The 25,008-nt window shown below is 45.6% G+C and overlaps 1 protein-coding gene across 1 annotated transcript in view; it reads left to right on the top strand.

The window, feature by feature from the left end:
* LOC309839702 (cAMP-dependent protein kinase catalytic subunit PRKX) overlaps positions 1-24,408 on the top strand; it is a gene marked incomplete at its 5' end in the record, with an annotated part of 80,327 nt that extends 55,919 nt beyond the window's left edge. Inside the window, 6 exons of the mRNA XM_082681595.1 lie at positions 1,950-2,069; positions 8,669-8,764; positions 13,882-13,939; positions 17,293-17,370; positions 21,016-21,163; positions 23,685-24,408. Coding sequence (XP_082537721.1) covers positions 1,950-2,069; positions 8,669-8,764; positions 13,882-13,939; positions 17,293-17,370; positions 21,016-21,141 — 478 coding nt within the window. The 3' untranslated portion in view covers positions 21,142-21,163; positions 23,685-24,408. The remainder of the gene's footprint in view (positions 1-1,949; positions 2,070-8,668; positions 8,765-13,881; positions 13,940-17,292; positions 17,371-21,015; positions 21,164-23,684) is intronic.
* Between the last annotated feature and the right edge of the window lie 600 nt (positions 24,409-25,008).

Genomic DNA, 25,008 nt, shown 5'->3' with positions numbered 1-25,008 from the left:
GGATGAGCGGAAGGGGAAATGGGTGAAGGTACAAACTTCCAGTTATATGATAAATATGTTCTGGGGATCTAGCGTATATCATGATGACAAACACACACCAAAAACACAAAACAGGCAGATGACATTGATTGCCTTGGACGTTTACCCAACGTAAGAACGTGGGCTGGAACCAGACGGTTTCCAGATCTTCTTAGTGGTTTAACAGCCTAGCTGTGTCAGTTGCACTTTGGGGAAGAGAAAGTCACCGTTCAGACTTTGGCTGAAGGCGCCGATGGAGCTCATAGCTCATGTGTCACAGCAGTGTTTTCCCCGGCATCTCCTTTGGTTGCCCTTTTTTTTTTTTTTAAGATTTTTTTGATGTGGACCCTTTTTGAAGTCTTCATTGAATTTGTTACAATATTGCTTCCGGTTTATGTTTTGGTTTTTTTGGCCACCAGGCCTGTGGAATCTTAGCTCCCCGACCGGGGATGGAACCTGCACCCCCTGCATAGGAAGGCAAAGAACCACTGGGCCGCCAGGGAAGTCCGTGGTTTCCCTATTTGGATATTAATCACTATCGCTGATCTGTCATATAAAACGTGAACATGACCATAGCGTGTTATTTTCCTATGCTTTGGACACAGGGTTTTGTTTTGTTTTTTTGGGGGTTTTTTTGCGGTACGCGGGCCTCTCACTGCTGTGGCCTCTCCCGTTGCAGAGCACAGGCTCCGGACGCGCAGGCTCAGCAGCCATGGCTCACGGGCCCAGCCGCTCCGTGGCATGTGGGATCTTCCCGGACCGGGGCACGAACCCACGTCCCCTGCATCAGCAGGCAGACTCTCAACCACTGCGCCACCAGGGAAGCCCTACAATTTTTTACTCTTGATGAGAACTTTTAACATCTATTCTCTTAGCAACTTCCAAATGTACAATACAGTATTATTAACTATATAGTCACCACGACATATGTTACAACCCCAGGACCTAATCTTTCAGCTGGAAGTTTGTATTGTTTTTATCTTTTCACGGGTGAATTTTTGTTAGCAAAATCCTCCATACTGAGATATACAAATAAAGAGAAAATTAGGAAAATCATTCTTTATTTTCCATAGGGCATAAAAATTTAGATATTTCAGCAGAAATGTTACAAATTATAAGTTTTAATTAAACATTGGGGCTTTTTAAAGTATAAATAGAATTCTCTTAAAAGGAGAAGAAGACTGCTTCTCCCATCTGTTGTGGGAGCACAAGGAAGGGACGACCCAAATAAAAAACAACCACCCACGCGATCAGAAATCTCCGCTTTCTGCGCTGGGTCCGGCTTGGCTGGTTGGAATCTCTTGCTTTCAGCCAGCTGTCCTCTAGGTGGCGCTAAAAGCTAAATATTTTGGAAGTCTCAACTCCTGGGGAGAAAATCCTTTCCCAAGCTGTCCGCCCCATTTAAACCCCAAACATCCCAGAGCCCCTTAACCTGAGGATTTCCAAAAGCCACCACGGATACTAAAATGACCGCGAACCCACAAAAACACTTCAGGCCTTTTGCAGAGCAGGTGGAAAAGGCACTTAGCTGTCGCTTGGTGTTTCCTCTGGGGGCACAGAACCAGCTCATTTATTCATAAAGCAGACGTCTGGGTTTCTGAGGGTCGTTCCCTTGAGTCAATCCTTGAATCCTTTTTTCCATCATTTTATGGGAAAACAGGGACGGGGGGTTTTGCTTCTGAGCAGCAAAGGTAAGCACCAAGAAGAAGACACAGCCGTGATAACAGGGCCGTTACTCAGATTCTTTCTTGGTTACAGAGTGTTTGCTATAAAGGACAAACGTCAGGGAAGCCGAGGTTACTGTCTTTATCTACCGGGCGAGGGTTTAAGGCATCTTGTTGATCAATTCAGTGACTAACCTTCAGTGCTTCTGAGACGCATGCACTGGCCAAGCACAGCTGAGTTTTGTGGACCCCTTTCTCTGCCCACAGGACGTGGACCCTTTGCGGGACCCCCGAGTACCTGGCCCCCGAAGTCATCCAGAGCAAGGGCCACGGGAGAGCCGTGGACTGGTGGGCGCTCGGCATCCTCATATTCGAGATGCTCTCGGGGTGAGTCGGGTTTCCGTGGAGAAGTCTGCGGCGAGTCCCTGCCCCCCTCGCTGGCCCTGGGGTGCCCAGCCCGCCCCCAGGATGGGGCACCGGGGGTCGGGGGCAGCTTCTCGGGGTCGGGTCGCACGGCAGTTTCCCGCTGCTGGTGACGGTGATATGAACGGACTGTCCGGCTTGATTTCCAAAGAGCAAAAGCGGAGGCTTGAAGGACCAGCAGGGCACGGCTGTCGAGGTCTTCTGTCCTGTCTGTAAGTGTCCCTGTCTCCCAAGAAAATGCTGTTCATCTCCCGCACGGACGCTCTGGAGTGATTCCCGGAGCTGGGTAACGTACGTGTCGGATCACGCAACTGAGGACGTTATGAACGGAGAGTGTGCCGGAAGGGAAAGAGGGTGTTCTTCCCTGGAATCCCAAACGTGCCTCGGGGGAGGTTAGGAGTCACGCTGCCCCTCGTCCAGATAGCCGAGAGCCGGACTGTTTCTCAAGGGGTCGGCATGATTAAATAGTGAAGTGTGTGGCTTCTGCGTGAGACGTGCAGGGTGGACACAGAAAGCAGGCATCCCCCTCGTAGAAACTGTGGACCTGGGGATTCTTCCCCGTCCTGTGAACGCGAGGCTCTTCTGTCTGACGTGCAGCCTTCCGTCCACACTCCCGCCCCTTCCCTGTGTCCTGCCTTCATTGGCGGCTGTGCTTTTTGCTGGTAAGTTTTGCAGACACTGAGTTTGCTCTGGTTTTAATAAAACCCGGAGCCTGTTCCATGCCTGTGTGATTCCCTGCAGGGCTGGTCCACAGCTTTCAGTTGGAAAGAAAGATGGAAAGAGGCCTTCTCCTGCATTGAGTGTGTGAGCAACCAGGGGGCAATCTCTGCAAACCTGTCCGTATTCATCTATCAGTCGTCCATCTCTTCATCGTCTACCTATGATCTGTCTGTCGTTTATATCTAGTTACCGTCTGTGTATCTGTCATCTGTATCTATCTGTCGTCTTTGTATATCTTCTCTGTTGTATCTGTTGTCAGCTCTGGTATCTATTTACATAATGTACCTATCTGCCCACTCTTGTCACCTGTTTATCATCATATTTACCTATCATCTAGTTTATCATTTTTATCCATCATCTGTCTACCTATTTGTCTGTCTTACTATCTGTACCTATTTATCTCTAACTGTATATCTGCTATCTATCATCTGTATGTCATCTATTCTATGTATCTATCATCTGTCATCTACCTATTCTATCATCTACCTGTATCGATCTCTAACTCTCTATTTATTTTTATCTACCTATCGTCTATTTATATCTATCTCTAACTGTATATCTATTAATTTTTAGCTATCTGCCTTTCTATCAATCATAGATCAATATCTGTCAATCATAGATCAATATCTGTCAATCATAGATCAACATCTATCAATCATAGATCAATATCTGTCAATCATAGATCAACATCTATCAATCATAGATCAATATCTATCAATCTATCAAATCTTTTCAGTTTTCCATTGCTCTTTAGTCAGACACCTCTAGCAAATCACATAGACCCAAGTTTCTTCATATGCACCCTAGCCCAGGAAGTCCTCATCAAAGCAGCACGCTGAAATAAATGGCATGTACGGTCGATCCACCAAGAAGGTATAGAAACTGTACATCTTTCTGCACCTGTACTTGATCAGCTTCGACGCTCAAGCCAGCAACATACCTTCCCTCCTGTGCATTGCTGACCACGAGAGGGCAGCCTTGTCCGAGGAGAATTGAATCCCGGCGCCCAGTCATGTTGAGCAGAATGGGGTCCACGTGTCCTCTGTTTTGTCTTTATTGTTCGGTTGGACTCTAATAGTACAGAACACAGTAATGCGGAATATCATTAGGAGAGGCAAGGTTGGAATATAATACACTGTTAGAACACAGTGTGGATAGACCATAATAGAAAATTATTAAAATAGAGTAGGATAGGGTAGAATTAGAATATAATATTAGGAAATACTAGAATTATTATGAGGGTTATTATATAAACATAATTATTAGAATTCTAATAATTTAATATGCTATTTTAATAGTAACTAAGATACTATTAGGATATAATATATTAAAATAATATTCTCATTACTATTGGCATGTAGTATATTAGAATATTAGAAAATAGAAAATATTCTGTTCCAGTAGAAGGTTAGCCATACGGTAGTTCTAGTATTCTCAGAGAATATTAGGAATTCAGTAGAAAATAGTGTAATTAGAATCTATTACTAGGTCCTATTATTAGAATAATTGGAGGTTAATAATTCAAACCCTCTCCTAACCCAGAACCCCGTAAGCTGAACTTTGCGTTTCATAAGAGGGAACTGTTAGTTCACAGTCGGCATATTTTTGTTTTCCACATTTCAGTTAGAGTCAGGCTTGTCTGGGTGGTATTTCCAGAGACACCCGTCCTTGCCCACACCGCACGCCTGGCTGCCCCGGGGCTGCCCCTGAAGTCTGGCCAGCCTCTGCTCTCGCCTGGACCCGTCCCGAGTGTCCTCATGTCTCCTCCAGCTGCCCCTGCCCGTGGCACGTTCCCCTGGCAGCCACCGAAGGGGTCCCTCACCGACACCCGCCAGGCCACGTCCTTCTCCCTAGCAGCCCTCGAGGGGACAGACCCGGAGCTCCTCGTTATAGGAGGCTCTGAGTCGGTCTGTAGAAGATCTGCCCACCTTAGACGGAGGCCTGGCCCCTCTCCTGGGATCGCGGGCCTTCCTGCTGCGCCTCCAGCCCCCGATGCGGCACTGCTGTCCCTCTCTCTGCCAGCCGCCTGAGGGCATCCCCCCGGCCGGTCCCTTCGCTTCCAGTCCTCACGATTCAGGCTCACCTGTAACCTGCCCTCAGAGCCCTCCTCCGCTGCTTCCAGCCACGCTCCGCCCTAGCACCCCTTTCTGTTCTCTCTGGAGCGCTCAGTGGATCTGAAACCATCTGGTTCCGTGTGTTCGTTGCCCACGAGATCACTGGATGGTGCAAGCTGCTCTTCTCACCCCCTTGAACCCAGACGCCTTTGGTGGCCAGTGGGAGGGAGTTCTCATACAGATGGCGGAGGTGGCCTTTTCTTCCAAGTTCCCGTCTCCCGCGTGCCTGTTGGATTTCCATCTTCTGTTTTGGCACCTTTAGCAAGATCAGGCTAGACTCTGCCTTGTCTGTTTGCTTATTGCTTTCATTGGTGGGTGAAATGTTTCATGAAGTACAAGAAGTACATTTGCTGGGTACAACCAGCCCCGTGATTAGGTATGAGAGCATGTCCTAACTGGGATTTTATTTTCATCGAGTAAGAAATGTTTCGGTTGGATTGAAAACAGGTGGACCATTCATGGGCTTTTCCAGGAGCGCCCAACTCAGCCCTGATGTCTTCCATCATCTGTTCCTTTCATGTCCACCCATGTGGAGAGTTTCAGTCGCATGCCTGTTTTTCAGGAAGATGGAACTAGTCTGCATTTGGAGTTGCCTCCATGTAGAACATTAGCTGCGGTGCAGTGGTTCTCAAAACATTTCAGCCGCAGGACCCTAAAAGTTTTCAGTAACCATCTGTCCTAAAAGTGACTCCCTTCCTAAAAGTTATGAAAACGCCCCTAAACGTTAGTATCGACCCCGAAGAGCTCTCACGGATGCAGGTTCTATCTGTCAACGTTTACCACATTTGGAAGTTAAACTGAGGTTGTATATATAAGTATATAAGTTTATACGTAAAAGCATAAGGTGATAGACTAATGATGAACATAAATCAAATTTTTAATGAAAACAATAACTATTTCCTAGTATTAAAAATAGTTAGAGAAAACAGTGACGTTGTACACATGTTCACTATTTTATGTCCAGCTTCATTGCGGGCCACTGCGTCCTTCCCTTGTCTCACACTCTGTCTGGTGTGATTCGTTGTTTTGGTTGAGGTATGTGACGAAAATGCAGCCATATTCAGATTTATAGTCAGAAAAAGGGTGTCACAGATCTCCTGAAAAGGCCTCGAGGAACCCGAGGGTTCCCTGGGACCCCACTTTGAGAATCACGGCTGCCATGCCAAAGATAGGGTGCCCCGGGGCTCTCTCTCACGCTCCAGTCTGCCCGGGTGTTTCCTGGCCCAGTACTTTGTTCTTGCCCCTTTTTCTGAGGATCTCAGGTATTTGTCTTATAGGAACGTATGAGGCCGAGGACCTTGGAGGGAGAAGTCAAAATAGGGCGATACTATAGCAGGCCATCTCTCACTTCTCTCTCCAGAAACTCTTCTTTTCCTTGAAGCCATTTCCAAAGTACCTGCCTTCCAAGGTACTTTCCCTGTTACAATGGGCTCATAGTGTGGGACCATCATTTTGTTTTTGTTTTCTGGCCACATCCTGTGGCATGCAGAACTTCCCGGACCGGGGATCAAACCCCCCGTGCCCCCTGCAGTGAAAGCACGGAGTCTTTTTTTTTTTTTTTTTTGAGATAAATTTGTGTATTTGTTTGTTTATTTGTGGCTGCGTTGGGTCTTCGTTGCTGTGCGCGGGCTTTCTCTAGTTGCGGCTAGCGGGGGCTACTCTTGGTTGTGGTGCGCGGGCTTCTCGTTGCGGTGGCTTCTCTTGTTGGGAGCACGGCCTGTAGGTTTGCAGGCTCAGTACTTGTGACTCACGGGCTCTAGAGCGCAGGCTCAGCAGTTGTGGCGCACGGGCTTCGTGGCTCCGCGGCATGAGGGATCTTCCCGGACCAGGGCTCGAACCCGTGTCCCCTGCATTGGCAGGTGGATTCTTAACCACTGCGCCACCAGGGAAGTCCAAAGCATGGATTCTTAAGCACTGGACCACTGGGGCCGTCCCAGGAGCATCATTTTGTAACGGGTCTCTGGGGTCTGATGAGAAACGCAAGGTCACAACAATGGCGCCTGTTTCTGGACAATCCATTTTTTTTACTGGGAGATTTAGGTAGGTCGACGGTATCTATACAAAGAATCCAGATAGATGATGGAGAAAATGGCAAAATTGGCATGAATTTTTCAGACGAAAGTCTCGAGCCTGCCTTCACGGGGATGGGCAGCTTGTCCTTCTGACTACATCTCACCATGGACAACGCAAGGTGCACATAACGCCCACTTCTGTATGACAAGCACCCGTTTATTAAGAATTGGAAGGATTCTGTTGGATTAAAGGCAGAGCCTTGAGGGCACTTTCTCTGGCCGCTTTGCACACGCCGAGTTCTCCGATACGCCCTCTCCGTGCTTTTTCCTTCAGGCAAGATGTGTTAGTGCTCTCCCTTATTATTGTTTTTTCCGCTCGCTAAACTACTGCTAACATGCCTTTCCCATGATAGTGTCGTGTAATGCCAGCTCCCCCAGAGTACTGCGTGCCACATTCTCCACGCACGTGGGTAGGTATGTATGACACATTTTCTCCCTGAGGACCTCATCTCAGACCCTTCACTTCATCCCATCTGCAAAAACTCTGTTTCCGTATAAGGTCCCATTTAGGTAGTCGGGGTGAGGACACGGGTGTAACTCTGGAGGCCACCATTCCACCCGTGATACACTGTTTCTCTAAAAAGGCATGAGGAGTTGATTTGGAATCAGCACGAGAATTATTGGTGATCATTGAGATTTGCCATCAATCAGACCATCATTTGAAACCTCCCCTTCTTATTTCCACTGCTTATTCTACTGAATTAGAAGACCTCCTTCTAAAGAAACTAAATAGAGGTTTTGCTTTCGAGTAGGTCTTTGCCTTGAACACTCTGAGGAAGTATCAGAAGTATACCTCATGCCCAGGGACGTGTGGCTATCTGGTATGCATTTAGTGGTTTACTTCTAGAGTTTCTTGGATTTTTCGTGGTCCGCACAGTTGGAAGTATATTTCTTCTTTAGCTTATGTCACGTTGTGTTGTTTTTCTATTTCCAGATGTTAGAAAGGATAGGTCTGTTAGTTTCTCTAACTAGACTATAGTCTTTAATTGTGGTAACACTGCTGCAGAGGATACATACGTGTATGGCATGCGTGTACCAGTACAACTTTATTGACCAAAAGAGGCTGTGGGCCATCATTGGCCAACCCCTAGTGTAGATCTTTGTGCCTAAAATCGCAAACTGGAAACCAGCCCTGCTGTCACTCACCTCCCAAAGTAGGATGGAGGTGAATTCATCGACCGTGGAGATCTACATATTGGCTTCTGTAAAGTTATGAAGTACTTGAGCCAAAAAAAATAGGATCCAGTGTAACCTCTCCTCTTACATTTGGCCTGTGTACACTTATTGAGCACCTACTGTATGCTCCACACTCCCGTACGCAGGAGGGATACAAAGAGGTCCACTCATGGTCCAGTTGGGGAGACATTTTTAATGGCACTCTAGTGACCTCAGAGTTGGTCAGATGGCCTCACGGTCATTGCCTTTTCTTTGCCGGCCCATCCTCTGTCCTCGGGCTGCAGTGCTTCACGCTTGGCCTCTCGCAACCATGTCTTCGAAGCTGGTCTCGAGCCATCCATGGACTCCAGGATGCGAGGAAAGAGCGGCCGTGAAATAAATTCTGTTCTGCCCGGGTCAGGCGGAAAGAGTCCTCCTTACCCAGCAGGGATGTTTTCCACACTTGCTCGGCACTAAAAATAGATGTTTATGTTTCTAACAGGTTTCCTCCGTTTTTTGATGACAATGCATTTGGCATTTACCAAAAAATTCTTGCAGGCAAGATCGATTTCCCCAGGCATTTGGACTTCAGTGTCAAGTAAGTAAACCGTTCCCTCCTCGTCGGGTGTGTTTGTTTTTAAAGCATCTAAGAAACCCCAGTTATGGCATCTGCCGAGCGGGGTACCATCCTGTGTTATTCTCTGTGCTGGGCTGAAGCCGTCTTGACCGGTCCTTTTTTCCACCAAAAGGGAAGAGGTTTTCATGACTCTGCTGGGATGAGACTTCACCTTTTAACGATTCTCAGCCCTATTTTATATCATTTAAAATAAATGACACTTACAATTAGCGAATAAAGGCGTTTGTTATCATATTTAATACGAGAGCCGTTTTGTTATTTGACAAGGAGGGTGTCCTTCCTCCCAGCTAGTGTTGCGGTTGGCACAAGCGTTGATGGCTTTAGCAGAGTTTATCTTTTCTCTCCTGCTTAAATTATTTTCTTTCTTAAAGTCCTTTCTCCTGCTAGAATGTTGAGTTACGCCCTCGTTGTTTCAAGAACTGTCGCATTGCTTCATTGTTAAACTTTGGGTGTGCATTTTTGTGTCAGTGGGAGGAAAAGCTAAATTTTTTAAAAGATAAGAACGCTTTAGGTTTTCCAACGATTTTTCCAACGACCTTGCTCTGTGTGTCAGCTTTTAGCCATTGGCACCGTTGTGAGTCCTAATTTCTAGCCGTTTTACTGTATTTCCCAGATACGTTGATAGGTGCTTCCAACCTCTTCTGATCCCCAAATGGGGTTTAATTGTGTTTAGTTGAGAACTACACTTTTCTCTCTTGTTTTGCTACGTATTTTTAAAGGAACCTGTTAAGTTCAGGGAAAACTTCTTTCATGACAGTGATCAGCTGTGATCCTGGGGCCACTGGCTGCATCTAGTTTTGTTTCACCTTAAACAGCGATGTTCAGTATGGACCAAGGATGGTGTTCTTCTTGGTTCGTGTGGCTGCAGCTTGTGTCGTGTTTGACCCGCCAGCTAGGTTTCAAAAGATTTTAGCAAGAAAAGGAGGCTCCAGTTAGACGTAAATTATCCGAAAGGGAGACTTCTGAGTCCTGAATGGGCCGACAGTAAGGTGACAAGGGGAATGCATACAGCACTCAAAAGTCTATTGCTCTAGAAAGAAATGAAGAAATATGGTCTAGGATTTCTCTCCCAGGCTCCAGATCCCATCAGTGTTGATGCGAGGAGTTGATTTGGAATCAGCACGAGAATTATTTTTGATCATTTAGATTTGCCAGTTATTTTTGATCATTGAGATTTGCCATCCATTCGAAACAATGTTTCGAATGGATGGCAAAACACTTTACAAATTGAGTTATAGGGGAGGGGTGGGGAGGGATGAGGAAGGATCGGGGGAGGGTATTAAGAGAAGACAAAATAAAGAGAAAAAAGTAAAGTTGAGTTATAAATATATCAACGATTGACCGATGATATGATCAGAGTAGCGCCTACTCACACCCATGGGCGCTGCTACTTGACGGCCCCTGTAGACTCCCTGGAATTCTCCTGGTACACCTGCGGCTTGTAAACACCCGCTGCATGTTGGCGGGACCCGCCCGTGATGGGTGTGACGTCACTGCTGCCGTGGGTGCACGTGCTCCAAGCAAGATAAAGATGAACTACCTCCTGTGTCCTCATAGCCTGCTGCTTTCTTTGGTAAACTTGTGACGGTCTCAGGCAACACAGATCATCAGACTGGATCCCCTTCCTCTTTCAAGGAAGGACTTAAATTCTTCCAGGAGGTGTTTCCCCAGGAGAAGGGAAGATCCATAAATCTTAGGTCATTTATTTGCTTATGTTAATGTATGTATTTGTAATGGTTAAAATAGTAAATTTTATTTCTGTTTTACCCCCATTTTTTTATCCATTCTGTTTTATTGAAGCGTAGTTGCTTCACAGTATTGTGTTAGTTTCAGGTGTACAGCAGTGATTAGGTTATACATATACACATATATGTACATATATATGTATATATATAATATATGTACATATACACATATATGTACATATATATGTATATATATATTATATATATGTATATTATATATACATATAAATTCTTTTTCAGATTCTTTCCCATTATAGGTTATTACAAGATATTGAATATAATTCCCTATGCTATATAGTAGGTCCTTGTTGTTTATTTTATATACAGGAGTGTGTATCTGCTAATCCCAAACTCCTAATTTATCTCCCCCCACCCCCTTTCCCAATAAGTCTGTTTTCTGTGTCTGTGAGTCTGTTTCTGTTTCACAGATAAGTTCACTTGTATCTTTTTTTTTTTTTTCTGGCCATGAGCGCAGCATGTAGGATCTTAGTTCCCCGACCAGGGATTGAACCCATGCCCCCTGCATTGGAAGTGCGGAGCCCTGACCACTGGAAGGGAAGTCCCTGTATCATTTTTTAGATGCCACATACAAGTGACATCATATGATATTTGTCTTTCTCTTCTGACTGACGTCACTTAGTATGATCCCCTCCAGGTCCATCCACGTTACTGCAAACGGCACAGTTTCATTCTCTTTTACACTCACGTTCGTATATAGAGTACGTTTCCAACATTTCGTGAACAAGAAGATGTTATAGAAAGAGAACAGACCTAAACGTAATCTCCGTCCGGTCTGCTGCCAACTCCCCGTCTTTTTCTCCTAGTTTACTTTCAAGAGAGAAGCAGCAGAGGCTGTTCTGGAATCCTTGGTTAGGGTGAGGGTGAGGGCGAGGGCGAGGGCTCACGTGCGCAGCTCCAGGCGCTTCCTCTCACGTCCCCAGTGAGGGGCTCACCAAGGGCAGGAACCTGGGACCCTTTGCTGCCCTTGGTGATGGCAGACCATAGTTGAGTAAAGCTTTACTTCTTCACGTTTGAGCCTAGATCTTCATGAGCTGGCTGAGAAGCAGAGCCCGAGGGAGTGATTTCCTACCCAAGAGACTGTCACCAGGTGGCCCTGAGGGTAGAATTTTGACTGAAGTTGTTCAGGTCCTTGGTGGGTTCCTGCAACCTCAGCGCTGGACCGTGTCAGCGTGTTGGCCTGGGCACATGTCTCTTTGGATGAAGTTTCGGGTTTCCTTGCAGGAATATGTTTCATGGAAAAGGAAGTAGAAGCTTGGGGGCTTGGTGCCGACTGGGTAGAACTCATATTTATTTACAAGTGTTTCTCTGTGTCTGAAAGTGTCGAGGAGAAGCCAGCTGGCACCCGGGGAGTCAGCAGGATTCAGAGTTTCAGCCTCGGTGAATGAAGGGCCTGCCAGTGGACTCACAGGCATTCCAGGATGGAGGTGCCCACCTGCCGCGTCTTGGATGCCTGCAGAGTTCCTGTGTGGCGCTGCCATATCGGGTGGCCCATTTTCCTTTGCACCTTTTGCCTGCAGGATCGAGCTGTTTCGCAAAGATCTGATTTTATATATTAAATAAATCTTTGATTTTCTTGTAATCCTGGGAATGGCAGCTTTAAGGATATGCACTCATAGGGCTAAGGGTGCTGTAAATAATAGGGAAGAAGAAGAAAAAAACACATGGGTTTGGGGATGTTTTGGGAGTGTGGTGTTTGGTGACCTTGTGTTTTTTAGTGTGTTCCTTTGGTATGTCAAAATAATGAAGGGGAGACTCACTAAGTATGGGAAAGGTACCTTCATTTCTCAGTGCTCTGTATCCCTGTGCCTTGCACAAGAGTACATTTCCTCTGTTTTCGATGGACACATCAACATCCTAGCCTTAAGGCTACATGCTAGCCTTAGGTGAGCCAGTGTTCTTGGGTTTTCTCTTTGAGATGGATTTGGGAGAACGTCTAGAAGGACTCCCGTGCTACTTAAGGTACACAGTGTGGGGAAACTGTGTTACAGTTATACCTTAACAGAGTTGGATCAGTAGGAACCTGGGGGATTTCACAGTGCAGATGTGAGGAGCCCTGGGTCCCCGGTCCCTCATTTATCACCTGACGCAGCTGAGCCTCCTTAGCGGGTCCCACAGCGCCCAGGGCGTAGCTGGAGCCTGCGTTTGTGCTGCTTACCCCGGGGCATCGTTGGATTCAGGAAAGCTGAGATGCTTAAAGCTGAGTCGGGGGTGTTTGATTGTCCTGGAAAACATCCTCATATGCTTGAAGTCCTTGGATATTAACGTATACACAACATGGTCAGCGTATTAGATACTTAAACACACACATTATACTTTTTATTTCCTTAACTGTTACTCTGAGAGCTAGCCCATCTTCTGGAAGTCTTGAAAACCATCTCCAGTTTCCCATCATAATTGACCATCCTGCTGTATTCTGGTACTGCCTGCAATTTATTTATTTATTTTTAAACAAGATTATTTATTATTTAATTTATTTTTGGCTGTGTCGGGTCTTAGTTGCGTCACGCGGGATCTTTTGTTGAAGTGCGCGGGCTCTTCGTTGCAGCGTGCAGGCTTCTCTCTAGTTGTGGCGTGCGGATTTCCTCTTCTCTAGTTGTGGCGTGCAGGCTCCAGGGCGCGTGGGCTCTGTCGTTGTAGCGCGCAGGTTCCAAAGGGCGTAGGCTCTCTAGTTGAGGCGTGTGAGCTCAGTAGTTGCGGCATGCAGGCTTAGTTGCTCCGCGGCCTGTGGGATCTTAGTTCCCTGACCAGGGATCAAACCCGTGTCCCCTGCACTGGAAGGGGGATTCTTTACCACTGGACCACCAGGGAAGTCCCCCGTCTGCTATCTAGAGGGAGGATCTCAGTGAACCGGCACACACGAAAGGGATCCAATAAGTTTACGTGCTTACGGGAAGGCAAGGATGGCCAGACAAGAATCTCACAGATAAACAGACTCACAGGGCAAAGCGAGAGCATCGATTTTGGTGAAAGCGCATGTCGTGTAGTCGGCGGGGATGGCCGGACTCGTATGTCTGAAATGAAGCCTCCCCATCCCCAGGGCAGGCACATTTTCTCTGGCTCCGGGGCTGTTCTTCTCTACGATGATCTAATCAACCTCTTCCCCTTAGCTAGGTCCCTTTCGCAGCTCTGCGCCGCAGAAAGTATTGAGGAACAGATCATGGTTAGAAAGAAGCGTTAGAAAGCGTTCAGCCAGTGTGAACCGCTGCGCCCGTTGTCCACATTGTACGGTGTGGATTTTAGTACTGTTGACCTGCTGTGTTTGCCTGGGTCCGTATCAACACGTCTGTGTTTTTGTCTCCGTCTCCCAAACAGAGACCTCATTAAGAAATTGCTTGTTGTCGACAGAACCAGGAGATTGGGAAACATGAAGGTGAGTGTTTCCGTCCGTACGTGTGAAGTGGTATTCGTTATAAGTGCCTGTCATTTGACTTCACACCCTTCAGCAAAGGCAGAACATTCGTATTCAGTCATTGGTCAGATTCCAAATCTGGGTTTCTGGGGCCTGCAGAATCAAACTGGGTCTACACCCCATCTCCTTGTCTCTCCAAAGGAGCTAGTGACTCAGCAGTGATCTGTAGGTTACGAATCATGACGTTATTTACTTTTGTATTTTTAAACAACGTTGTTGAGGTATAATTCACATACCATCCAGTTTCCCCGTTTTAAAGTGGACGGTCCGATGGCTTGTAATGTATTTGCAAAATTGGGCGACCATCACCACAGTTTTAAAGAACCTGCTCATCCTTTCCAAAAGAAACCCATATCCTGTATCCTGTGTCTGTCACCTCTCTATCCTTCTATCCCTCCTGGTGGTAGGCAACCACTGGGCTACTTTCTGTCTCTATAGATTGTCTTATTCTGAGCTCTCATGAAAATGGAATCATACACAACATGACCTTTTGTGTCTGCTTCTCTCACTGAGCATCGTGTGTTCAGGGTCCATCCACGTGGTAGCCTGGGTCAGAGCTTTTCTCCTTGTCCTGGCTGAGTCCTCTTCTACTGTGTGGATGGACCCCGTGCTGTGTATCCGTCCATCCGTCCGTGGACACTTGGGCTGTTGCCACTTTTTGGCTGTTATGAATAGTGCTGCTATAAACATGCATGTGCAGGTTGGTGTGTGAATTCATCGTCATTTTAGAAGCTGTACACCATGTGTGCTTTTGTCAAACTTTTCATCTGGAGGGAGACACGTGGAAGGAACTGACTTGTATAAACTGTGATATTGTGTATGCCTGTCTTGGTTCTGTTTTGGCACTGCTGAATTTGAGACAAACCAGGGACATCTTCTTAGCTGTTTCTAGCTCTGGACGTCTGTGGATAAACTTAGACGCGGACCAGTGCATTGACCCTGTCAGTTGCAGTCTTGAGGGACAAAGGAGACCTGTGTGTGAGACTTGAACCCCGCAGGTCTCGTGGGGCCCTCTGTTTATGTGGGTGTGTTCATTTCCTGGGGCGGCTGTAACAAAGGACCACAAACGGTGAGCTTAAAGCCACAGGAATCCATCCTCCCCCATCCTGGAGACCAGACGTCTGAGGTCCAGATGTCCCAGAGCCGTGCTCCCTCCAGGGGCTCCAGCGGAGGGTCCTTCCTGCCTCTTCCAGCTTCTGGGGGCTCCAGGCGTCCCTGGGCTTGTGGCCGCCTCCCTCCTGTCTCTGCCTCTGTCTTCCCGGGGCTTCTCCTCTGTGTCTGTGTCTCTCCTCTTCTGTGTCTTGTAAGGACACTGTCATTGCATTTAGGGTCCACCCCAATGGCTTCATCTTGACTTGTTTACATCTACAGAAACCTTGTTTCCAAATAAAGTTACATTCACAGGTGCTGAGAATTAGGGCCTCAACATGTCCTTTCGTGGGGAGCACAGCTCAATACATAACGAGTTAAATCGGTTGGCTAGTTAAGGCTCCTCATGGAGATTGGCTCGTGTTGAGGTCCTTAAGGGAGGGGAATAAACGCTGAGTGGTTGGATATCACTGGTGAAAGGAACAGATCTGTGAAACGGGATGGTTGTTCATCCAGTAACGGGCTGTGTTTCTCCTCCTGGCGCTCCTTCATTTGCAGTGTTTCTCTTTTTATTTCCCAAACAGACCATTGTGTTTAACTCCTTCATCCTCTGTGGACACTGCTCTGTCCTCCACACTTGGGAAGTTTCTAGCACTTACTTTCTCCTTCACTTCTTTGTCTATTTGTTGTATTTATCTATCATCTATGTCTGTCTATATGTCTGTCATATTCCATCATCTATCTACCTATATATCCGTCATCTATCAATCATCTATCTAGATATCTCATCCATCTATCTCTCCATTATCTATCAATTTATCTATCATCTATCTGCCTATGTATCTATCACCTATCATCTGTTATCTTCCATCATCTATCATATGTCTGTTGTCTATTGAACACCTATCTACCTAACTTTCATCTATCATCTATAAATGTATCTATCTAAATAGCTCATCATCTGTCCTCTACCGTCATCTACATCTATCTCTCTGTCATCTATCTAGATACCATAAAACCTTAGTATCCATACTGAGTTTGAACTTTTAGGGAGTAAACCTTCAGTCCCATTTACCTTCTCTCAGCATCCCTCAAGGTAACACTCATAAGATGTCATTATTTGACTTACATATGGATGGAAAGAAATAGGAAAAGAAAAAGAGTTTTCAAAATAATAGGACTAGAAAAAAACTAGAAAACATTGACACCCCATCTCCTACCTTTTGGAGATATGGTTACAGAGAATTTTCTTTTTTGAGGATAAATCATTTAAAACTTTAAAAAATATGAACTGATACACGTTTTAAAAAGTTAACTTCAGATGCACTGGCTCCTGTGTCACAGACATCACATGTTTCTGTCTTATAACTTCATGCATTTAATTGATTAAAAAGTTGCTACAAGTGTCGTAAAAAAGGAGAAGAAGGGTGCAGCTGAAGGCTGAGAACTTGGAAGGGATTTTCAGAGGTCCTGGTACTGGTGGTGCCTCCCGTCCAGCTATTGACACCACAGCTGAGGATGAACTAGACAGACCTTAGTACACATTGGTTTTTGTGTTTTGTTTTTTTAAAATTTTTGGGGGGGTAGAGTTGATTTACAGTGTTGTGTTAGTTTCAGTTGTACGGCAAAGTGAGCGCATATGCATGTATCCACTCTTTTTTAGGTTCTATTCCCATGTAGGTTATGACGGAGCATAGGGTAGCATTCCCTGTGCTGTACACATTGTTAATTGAGAGGCAACGTTGGGTAGTTGTTAAAGTCTCTGAAGTTTGACATGCTCAGTTTGAGTTATAGACTTACTCGCTGGGCAGTACAGAGCAAATGACATCATTTAATGAATCTCAGTTTATACATTCCTAAAATGAGCGTCATTTCACCTGAGGAAATTGTCAAGATGAAAACAGGTGTCAAACTCAGACCTGACCGCGCGTCAGTCTAATTTTGTGTCAAGAGGCTGAATCATAATTATACTTCGGTCTTTGGTCCAGAGCGGCATACACGTGAACCTCGTGCCCGGATTTCTTTCTACGACAAAGGAAAGCAAATGAAACTCAAATGCCTTCATCTGTAGTTTTCCCTAATAGCTCACACTCTGGGCACAGTGACTGCAAACGTAGCAAACTCTTGTTTTTCTCCGTAGGGCATCACGTAGAGGTTCTCTTGGAATATTTTCTTTCCTATCCTGTCTACCTTCTGTTCACTGATGATGCATGTTTCTTTTGCAGAATGGAGCAGAGGATGTGAAACGGCATCGGTGGTTCCGGACCATGGACTGGGAGACTGTCCCAGAAAGGAAACTGAAGGTACAACATATTTAAATGGGCAGTTCGTCCCTGGGCAGCCTGGAGCTCTCCTGAGCTCTCATTCACTTAGGATGGACACATAATGAATTGATTCGGTACAGGCAACCATCCCAAATCATTAACAAGCCAAGTTCCCTATTGAGGGGGGAGCTCAGCTAAAGAGTCACCTAATGGGGGCTTCAGACCCCACTTTTGCAGTTGGGTTTTTGGAGAACTGGCTCCATCCGTCCCTGGCTCTGAGACGATGATGAATCTCATCTGTTCCCTTTCTAAGGGGGAATAACACAGGTAGGACGCATGTCTCATACTTATGGACGGATATGGCACAGTGATGGTGGTAGCTTAGATGGAAAGTATTCTGAGGCCCATCTTTGAATTTAATATGTGATTGACGGGTATCCTCAACAGCAATGTTTTCAACGTTGCACTTGGGCGCCAGTGGAGAGACTTAAAAAATGCTAATGCCTCGCCCCCAGCCCAGACTCTAGGGGTGGAACCGATATTCATTTTGTTCAAGGTTTTAACTTTTATGTATTTTATTCTATTACACTGACTTACAAAATTGCCTAAGTAACATATTCGCATTGTTCAAAAACCAAATCAATATTAATAGGTATACATGGCCAGGCTGTCCCCTCCCAGCTGGCTATAGGTAACCACTTTTATTAGATTCTTCTGTGTATCCTTTAAAAGTTTCTTTAGGTTAATGTAAACCCAGGTGGATACACATATTCTTATTTTCTCCCTTTTTTAAAAAATGTATTTGTTTTTATTTATTTATTTGGCTGTGTCGGGTCTTTAGTTGTGGCACGCAGGCTCTCTAGTTGTGGTGCGAGGGCTCCAGAGCACTTGGGCTCAGTAGTTGTGGCACACGGGCTCTCTAGTTGTGGCACGCAGGCTCTAGAGCACACGGGCTTAGTTGCCCCGTGGCACGTGGGATCTTAGTTCCCTGACCAGGGCTCGAACCCATGTCCCCTGCATTGGAAGGCAGATGCTTAGCCACTGGACCACCGGGGAAGTCCTTCTTCCTTTTTTAAAAACAGAAAACCTACAGTTATACATGCACTATTCTAATTTTGCTTTTTTCATTTAACGATACAACCTCGAGATCTTCCCATATGCCTGAATAGCTTTCTCATTCTTTTTAAACCGCATGGAACTCCTTTACATGTCTCTACCATCGTTTACTTAACCAGACCTCAACTGACAGACCCTTAATGCCGATTCCAGTCTCCTAAAAGGAATAATTGCGTACATTTCTTTTGTGTTGAAGATGACTTTCCAGAAGTGAGATCCTTGGGTCAGAGGGTAAATGCGTTTGAAATCTAGGTACTTTTGCAGCATACGTCCCTGTAGAAATGGCATCCTTTTGTGCTCCCAGGGGACTCGTTCTGAAAAATGCCTCTTTTCCCCCAGCTCAAGAGTGGTGAGTTATACAACTTTTGCAGTTTTGCCTAACTGATGGTTAAAAAGAGGTATCTCTGTGTAACTTTATTTTTATAGCTTTTTCAAAGCTCATCAAGTGATTCCAAATATGCCACCCGGATAGAGATACTCCCCTGGAGCCATTGACTGGGCTAGAAGGTTTCTGAAAGCCAGAATCATGCACCTTCTGTCCACGTGGTGCCTGGTTTATAGAAATAGCTCATTTATTGAATGCAGTGAGAAAGAATGAAGGAAAAGTCACCATTAAACTTACTCTGTGACTTTTAAAATCTTTGTAAATCCTCAACCTCTTTCATGGAGCCAACCCAAGATCTATTCACGTGTGGCTTGGCCCATTTGGGGATGGGAGTTGTCTGCTGTGCGTATACAGCGTGAACCTCACTAATTAGACTTTCTGGCACGGAACTTCTGAGTCAGATGAGGAACGTGGCACCTTCACCTGAAGTTCCTTGATGTTTCTGAGATGCTGACCACTCCATGCTCTTTGCACTTTGATACACTCACCGAAATATACAAGTGACAAGAGGGTTTTCTTTTCTTTTTTTTTTTTTACATGAATAATTTTTAATTTACTTGACTCATTTCTGTGTCCACATAGCGGTTAAAATGTTCCCCCTGGGATCCACGTATGAGCACATGCTCTGTCAGGATTCTCCAGCTGCATCTGCTTTGCTGTGGTCTGTTAGGAAGCACGGAGCTTTGGGACAGGGACAAATCTAGGTCCTCATCCTGGACTTGACTTGAGGATTCTAGCATCATGAGCCTCAAGTGTCTTGTGAAACATCCAGGTTAGGATCCATCCTGCAGAGGAAGGGAGAGAGGGGTGGTGCTCACCACGTGTGTTAAAGGCTCTGGACAAAGCATAACAGTTTCATAGGATTAGAGAAAACTAGTTGGTGTCTGTGTGTGTGACAGAATCTTGGAGTTGGATGTATGCAGGAATCAGCAAAGTACAACCTGTGGGCCAAATCTGGCCCCTTGCTTGTTTTTATAAATAAAGTTTTATTGGCACATAGCCACATCCATTTGTTTAAAGATTGTCGATGGCTGCTTTCCCACTGCAATGGCAGCACTGAGTAGTCGCAACAGAAGTTGTATGGCCTGAAAAACAAAATGTTTTACTAACTGGCCCTTTATGGGAAAAGTTCGCTGACCCTCTTCTCAATCCCAGTGCCTTCATTTTTATCAATGCAGGATTGTGGTATGGCCTCTTGAGATAATAAAACCCAAGTCTGGAGCTCTTTCCATCTTTCTGGAATTTTCCAAAGTATGGCTACAGGACCAGCTACATCAGAAAGTCCCCGGCCTGGGAATCTCAATTTAACAAGCAGTCCAGGTGGTCCTCAATTCTAGAATTTAAGAAGCAAGTGCTGGGTACCTTCCTTCTTCCCTAAATTCTTCAAACTGTGTAAGCATTCATCAATCTGATAGTTGACACCTCACTTGCAATATCTTTAATTCCAAGCTTTTCCTGTTCATAAACAAAGAAAAGCAACTCTGTTGTTTTCCAGTTCTTTTTACATTTTCACAGAAAGCTGTAGACATAGAGGGATGTATGGGTAGACCTCGGAGATACTGTAAGCTTGGTTCCAGAGTACCACAATAAAGTGAGTCACACTAATTTTTTGGTTTCGCAGCACATATAAAAGTTATGTATAGGGAATTCCCTGGTGGTCCAGTGGTTAGGACTGTGTGCTTTCACTACCAAGGGTGAGGGTTCGACCCCTGGTCCGGGAGCTAAGATTCCCGCAACCCAAGGCGTGGCCAAAAATTAAAAAAAAAAAAAAGAAAAATTAAGTTATGTACAATATATACTATCCTGTAATCTATTAAGCATACAGTCACACTATGTCTAAAAATAAGTGTCCGTACCTTAATTCCAAAGTACAAAAGAAAACAAAACAAACACAATTTCAGTAGTAACATCAAAGATCCCTGGTCACAGATCAACATAACAGATATAATCATAGTGGAAAAGTTTGAACTGTGAGAATTGTCAAAATGTGACACAGACCCGAAGGGGGCCAGTGTGGTTGGAAAAAGGATCCCAGTAGACTTGCTCAGGGTAGGGTTGCTGCAAAGCTTCCATTTGTAAAAAACACAGTCTGTGCAAAGTGCAGTAATGTGCCCTGAGCGTAATAACATCCTGGCGCGCGCTGTTCCTCTGTAACACGGTGTTGGGTCTTGTTGATCCCCCAGCCTCCCATCGTGCCCAAAGTGTGCAGCGAGGGCGACACCTCCAACTTCGAAGCTTATCCCGAGAACGACTGGAACATGGCCCCTCCGGTGTCACAGAAAGATCTGGAAGTCTTCAAGAATTTCTGAGCATGGGCTCCCCACCTGGAAGGTATATCTTTTTTTTTTTTTTAAATACCAAGGAATCTCATTTCATGCCTTAATTTTATCAGTTGAATTCTGTTTCTTTCTTTCTTTCTTTTTTTTTAACATATATATGTAGCTATTCTTTTTCAAATTCTTTTCCCATTTAGGTTGTTACATAACACTGTGCCCAGTTCCCTGTGCTCTACAGAAGGTCCTCGTTGGTTGAACTTATTTACAAAACAGAAACAGACTCATAGACTCAGAGAACGAACTTATGGTTACGAGGCGGGGAGGGTCGGGGGGGAGTGGGGAGGGATACATTGGGAGTTCGGGATTGATACGTCCACACTGCTGTATTTAAAATGGGTAAACGACAAGGTGTATCTTTATTTTTAGTAGTTAAAAATCAGCGAGGGGGCTTCCCTGGTGGCGCAGCGGTTGAGAGTCCGCCTGCCGATGCAGGGGACACGGGTTCGTGCCCCGGTCCGGGAAGATCCCACATGCCGCGGAGCGGCTGGGCCCGTGAGCCATGGCCGCTGAGCCTGCGCATCCGGAGCCTGTGCCCCGCAACGGGAGAGGCCACAGCAGTGAGAGGCCCGCGTACCGCAAAAAAAAAAAAAAAAAAAATCAACGAGGTTGACAGAACCTCATGTGCAGGAGGTCTTGCATAGACCGAGTGGGGCTTCTCTCCCCGCTTCGGGCACGAGCGATGGAGCAGAACCAGCCCTAGTCCCTTCCAGGGCAGCAGAAGAAACAGCCGGTGTGTGTGGGCCGCACGGCCAGAGCAGCAGCCTCACCACCAGGATCTCACTCCCCGGACCGACCTGCCGGGGCAGGGTCTGTACCAACACATACGGCTCCCAGGAGACCGGTGCGCCTGCACATTGGAGAAGCATGGCTCTTGTGGCCGCTTCCTGGAATCCCCGAGGTCCAGACCACAGTACTTCCCAAGGATTTTCAGAAGGGCTCTTGGGTCTCTTTTTGTTAGAAAGGAATCACCTGAGAACACCTTGTGGGAAATTTGCTAAAGTCAGTTTGAGATTGAAAAGAAATGACTTTGAGCCCCTTATTTCCACGAACCTTTGAAGGTCTATATGACTGTCTGACTTTGAAGGTCTAGTTTATTTAGTTAGTTATTGAGTTAGTTTAATTGCCTTTTATTTTTCTCTCTGGTATCTAGGGGTTGGTTTTTATTTTCTTTTTTATTTTTTATTGAAGTATAGTTGATTTGCAATATTGTGTTAGTTTCAGGGGTAGCAAAGTGATTCCATTGTATATATGTATAGATTTTTTTTCAGATTGTTTTCCATTGTAGGTTTTTGCAATCTACTGAGTATAGTTCCCTGTGCTGTACAGTAGGTCCTTGTTGCTTGTCTATGTTATACCTAGTAATGTGAATCTGTTCACCCCGAACTCCTAATATATTCCCTCCCCGTTTTTCCCCATCGGTAACCATAAGTTTGTTTTCTGTGTCTGTGAGTCTGTTTCCGTTTTGTAAAGAAGTTCATTTGTATCATTTTTTTTTTCCAGATTTATAGTGGAGTTATTTTTAATGTACTTTGGCCAATGGCAGGGGCCGTATTTGATGACATTCTTGGTGACCCTTTGGAAGTCAGGAGACCATTTCATGATCTCATTGCTTCCTGTTCATGCAACCAGCTTGCATTGTGCTCTTCTAAAAGCCAGACACTTTCATATTTGAATCTCTCTCAGTCATCTTACTGGCTGGTATTGTCCGCTGAGCGATCAGGTGTGATGATGCTATGCGAAAAGATATTCTTTCATGAAGCGAAATCTCATCCCACAGGTGAGACCCGAGTTCAGCTTCGTTACAGGATTCGGAGCTCTGTTCTGCAGCTGTGGGACTTACTCGTGCCTCTGTGTGTGGACTCCTGCTTCTCAGCAGGTGGAGATGGATGTTAAGACAGCTGGCAGCGGACCTCTCGGCTCTCTGTGCCTTGTAGTTCTCTTCATCATAAAATGTTTTTTTCTGGTTGTATAATCCTACAGCAAAGCACATTGAAACTAGGATCTGTTTTTGTTTTGTTTTGTTTTTTTTGCGGTACGCGGGCCTCTCACTGTTGTGGCCTCTCCCGCTGCGGAGCACAGGCTCCGGACGCGCAGGCTCAGCGGCCATGGCTCACGGGCCCAGCCGCTCCGCGGCATGTGGGATCTTCCCGGACCGGGGCACGAACCCATGTCCCCTGCATCGGCAGGCGGACTCTCAACCGCTGTGCCACCAGGGAAGCCCTAGGATCTGTTTTTGCTTGAGTGATGAATCTCCCTTCTCATCGTGGGTGAGGAGAGGCTAGTTCTGTGCATGTCAACACTGTAGAACATTAAAAACCCACCTTTCAAATATTGTTCCATGTCTCTTATTAGGCATCTTCTCTCCTTAGAATTCAGGCTTGTGCGTCTTTGCAGTAAGAATTCCAAAGGAAAGTTGGGTTTCTTTCGTGCTATTATTGTTGCTGTTGTTCTTAGGATGACAAACTCTACCCAGGTGTTTAAAAACTAACAAAATCCTTTGTCTGATTTCATGCCAGAAACAGGGTGATTTGAGCCTGCCTGGGACAGATGGCTGCCCCCAGGCGGACCTGAAGAAGCATCTTCTTACTGGGATAAGGACTTTTCCACATTTATCTGCACCCGGATGTGTATGAAGAGATGGCAGAGCCGCTGACAGTTGTGGACCTAGAATTATTTAAGCAACTGGAAATCGACTGCACAGTAGGACGTTTTGAAAAATTGTTTGGTTGTAGATTTTATCTTTTTAGGCTTGTGTTCCTACTGGGATATCCTGGGGTTTTTTTTCTCATCGACTTTACAAGTTTGAGCTGAACTTGTTCAGATACAACCACAAATTGCGTGTGTGTGCCTGTGCGTGTGTCTGTGTGTGTATAAAAAGGACGGTGCGCCTGGATCAGGGAAATTGTGCAGTGAAGTAAATGTTCCTACTTTCCAGAGCCTATGGTGTTGTATGTTTCCGGTTTTTTTTCAAGCATCTATTCTCTTGGGGACAAATTTTGAAAGTATGATATGTGCATTTTTTACCATCTTATGTGCATTTTATGGTTATATGTGAAGAAAGTATCATACGACGGTCTATATCCAATATCTTCAACACTTTGTGTCTGGTAGCCTTGGGTCATGAATCCAGGACGACAGGGAAGGAGATGTGGCTTTGGACTTTAGTGCAAGGCTAGCCATTGGCCATGACTGTTATTCAAGGAATTTTCTCTATTGCATTAAAAAATCTCATACTCTGTAGGGGGATGGCTATCTATTAATATTCCAGGTTAAATCCGTGGACCAAACGGCATCTCCCAAAGCAAACTCGTAGCTTTCTGTATTGGCTCAATGAAGTTATGCAAATGTTTTCTTTTCCCTTTGGTTTTAGGAAAAGTAAGAAACAAAACGGGTACGATGGAAGTGTTTGAACCTCCCTCGTTTCTGCTTAGTTTTGCTTCTTCTTGTCAATGTTCAGTCCATCTGGTGTCATAGACCTGGTTGGCTTGTGCAGCATAACCGTTGGGTGAGATTCGTTTCTCTTTGGACGTGATGGTGAGGGTCCCCTGAGGAGTGCTCTGCTGTGCCTTCCCCTTAGCACTGATCTTGAAAGCCACGTGCTGAGTGGGTCGCCATGAGTGTGTTGCTGTGTAAATAGGGGTCTTCCCAGAAGCAGTGCCTGGGCGGAGGGCCTTGGTGTCTGTCTGGTCCCTCGTGCGTTTCCTCCTCTCCTCTCTGCTTCTGCTTTCTGATTCCAAACTTTGCTGTGAAAATCTAATGGCGCCGCCCATACTCTGTTGGCTGTGAGTCAGCTGAAAACACAGCATTGCTCAAACCTGTTATCCGATCTTAGGGCCCAAC

Source organism: Grampus griseus (assembly GCF_964374135.1).
Source record: "Grampus griseus genome assembly, chromosome: X".
NCBI classification, from domain to species: domain Eukaryota; kingdom Metazoa; phylum Chordata; class Mammalia; order Artiodactyla; family Delphinidae; genus Grampus; species Grampus griseus.
Note: the sequence above shows the minus strand (reverse complement) of the source record. Positions and strands in the feature narration are given on the sequence as shown.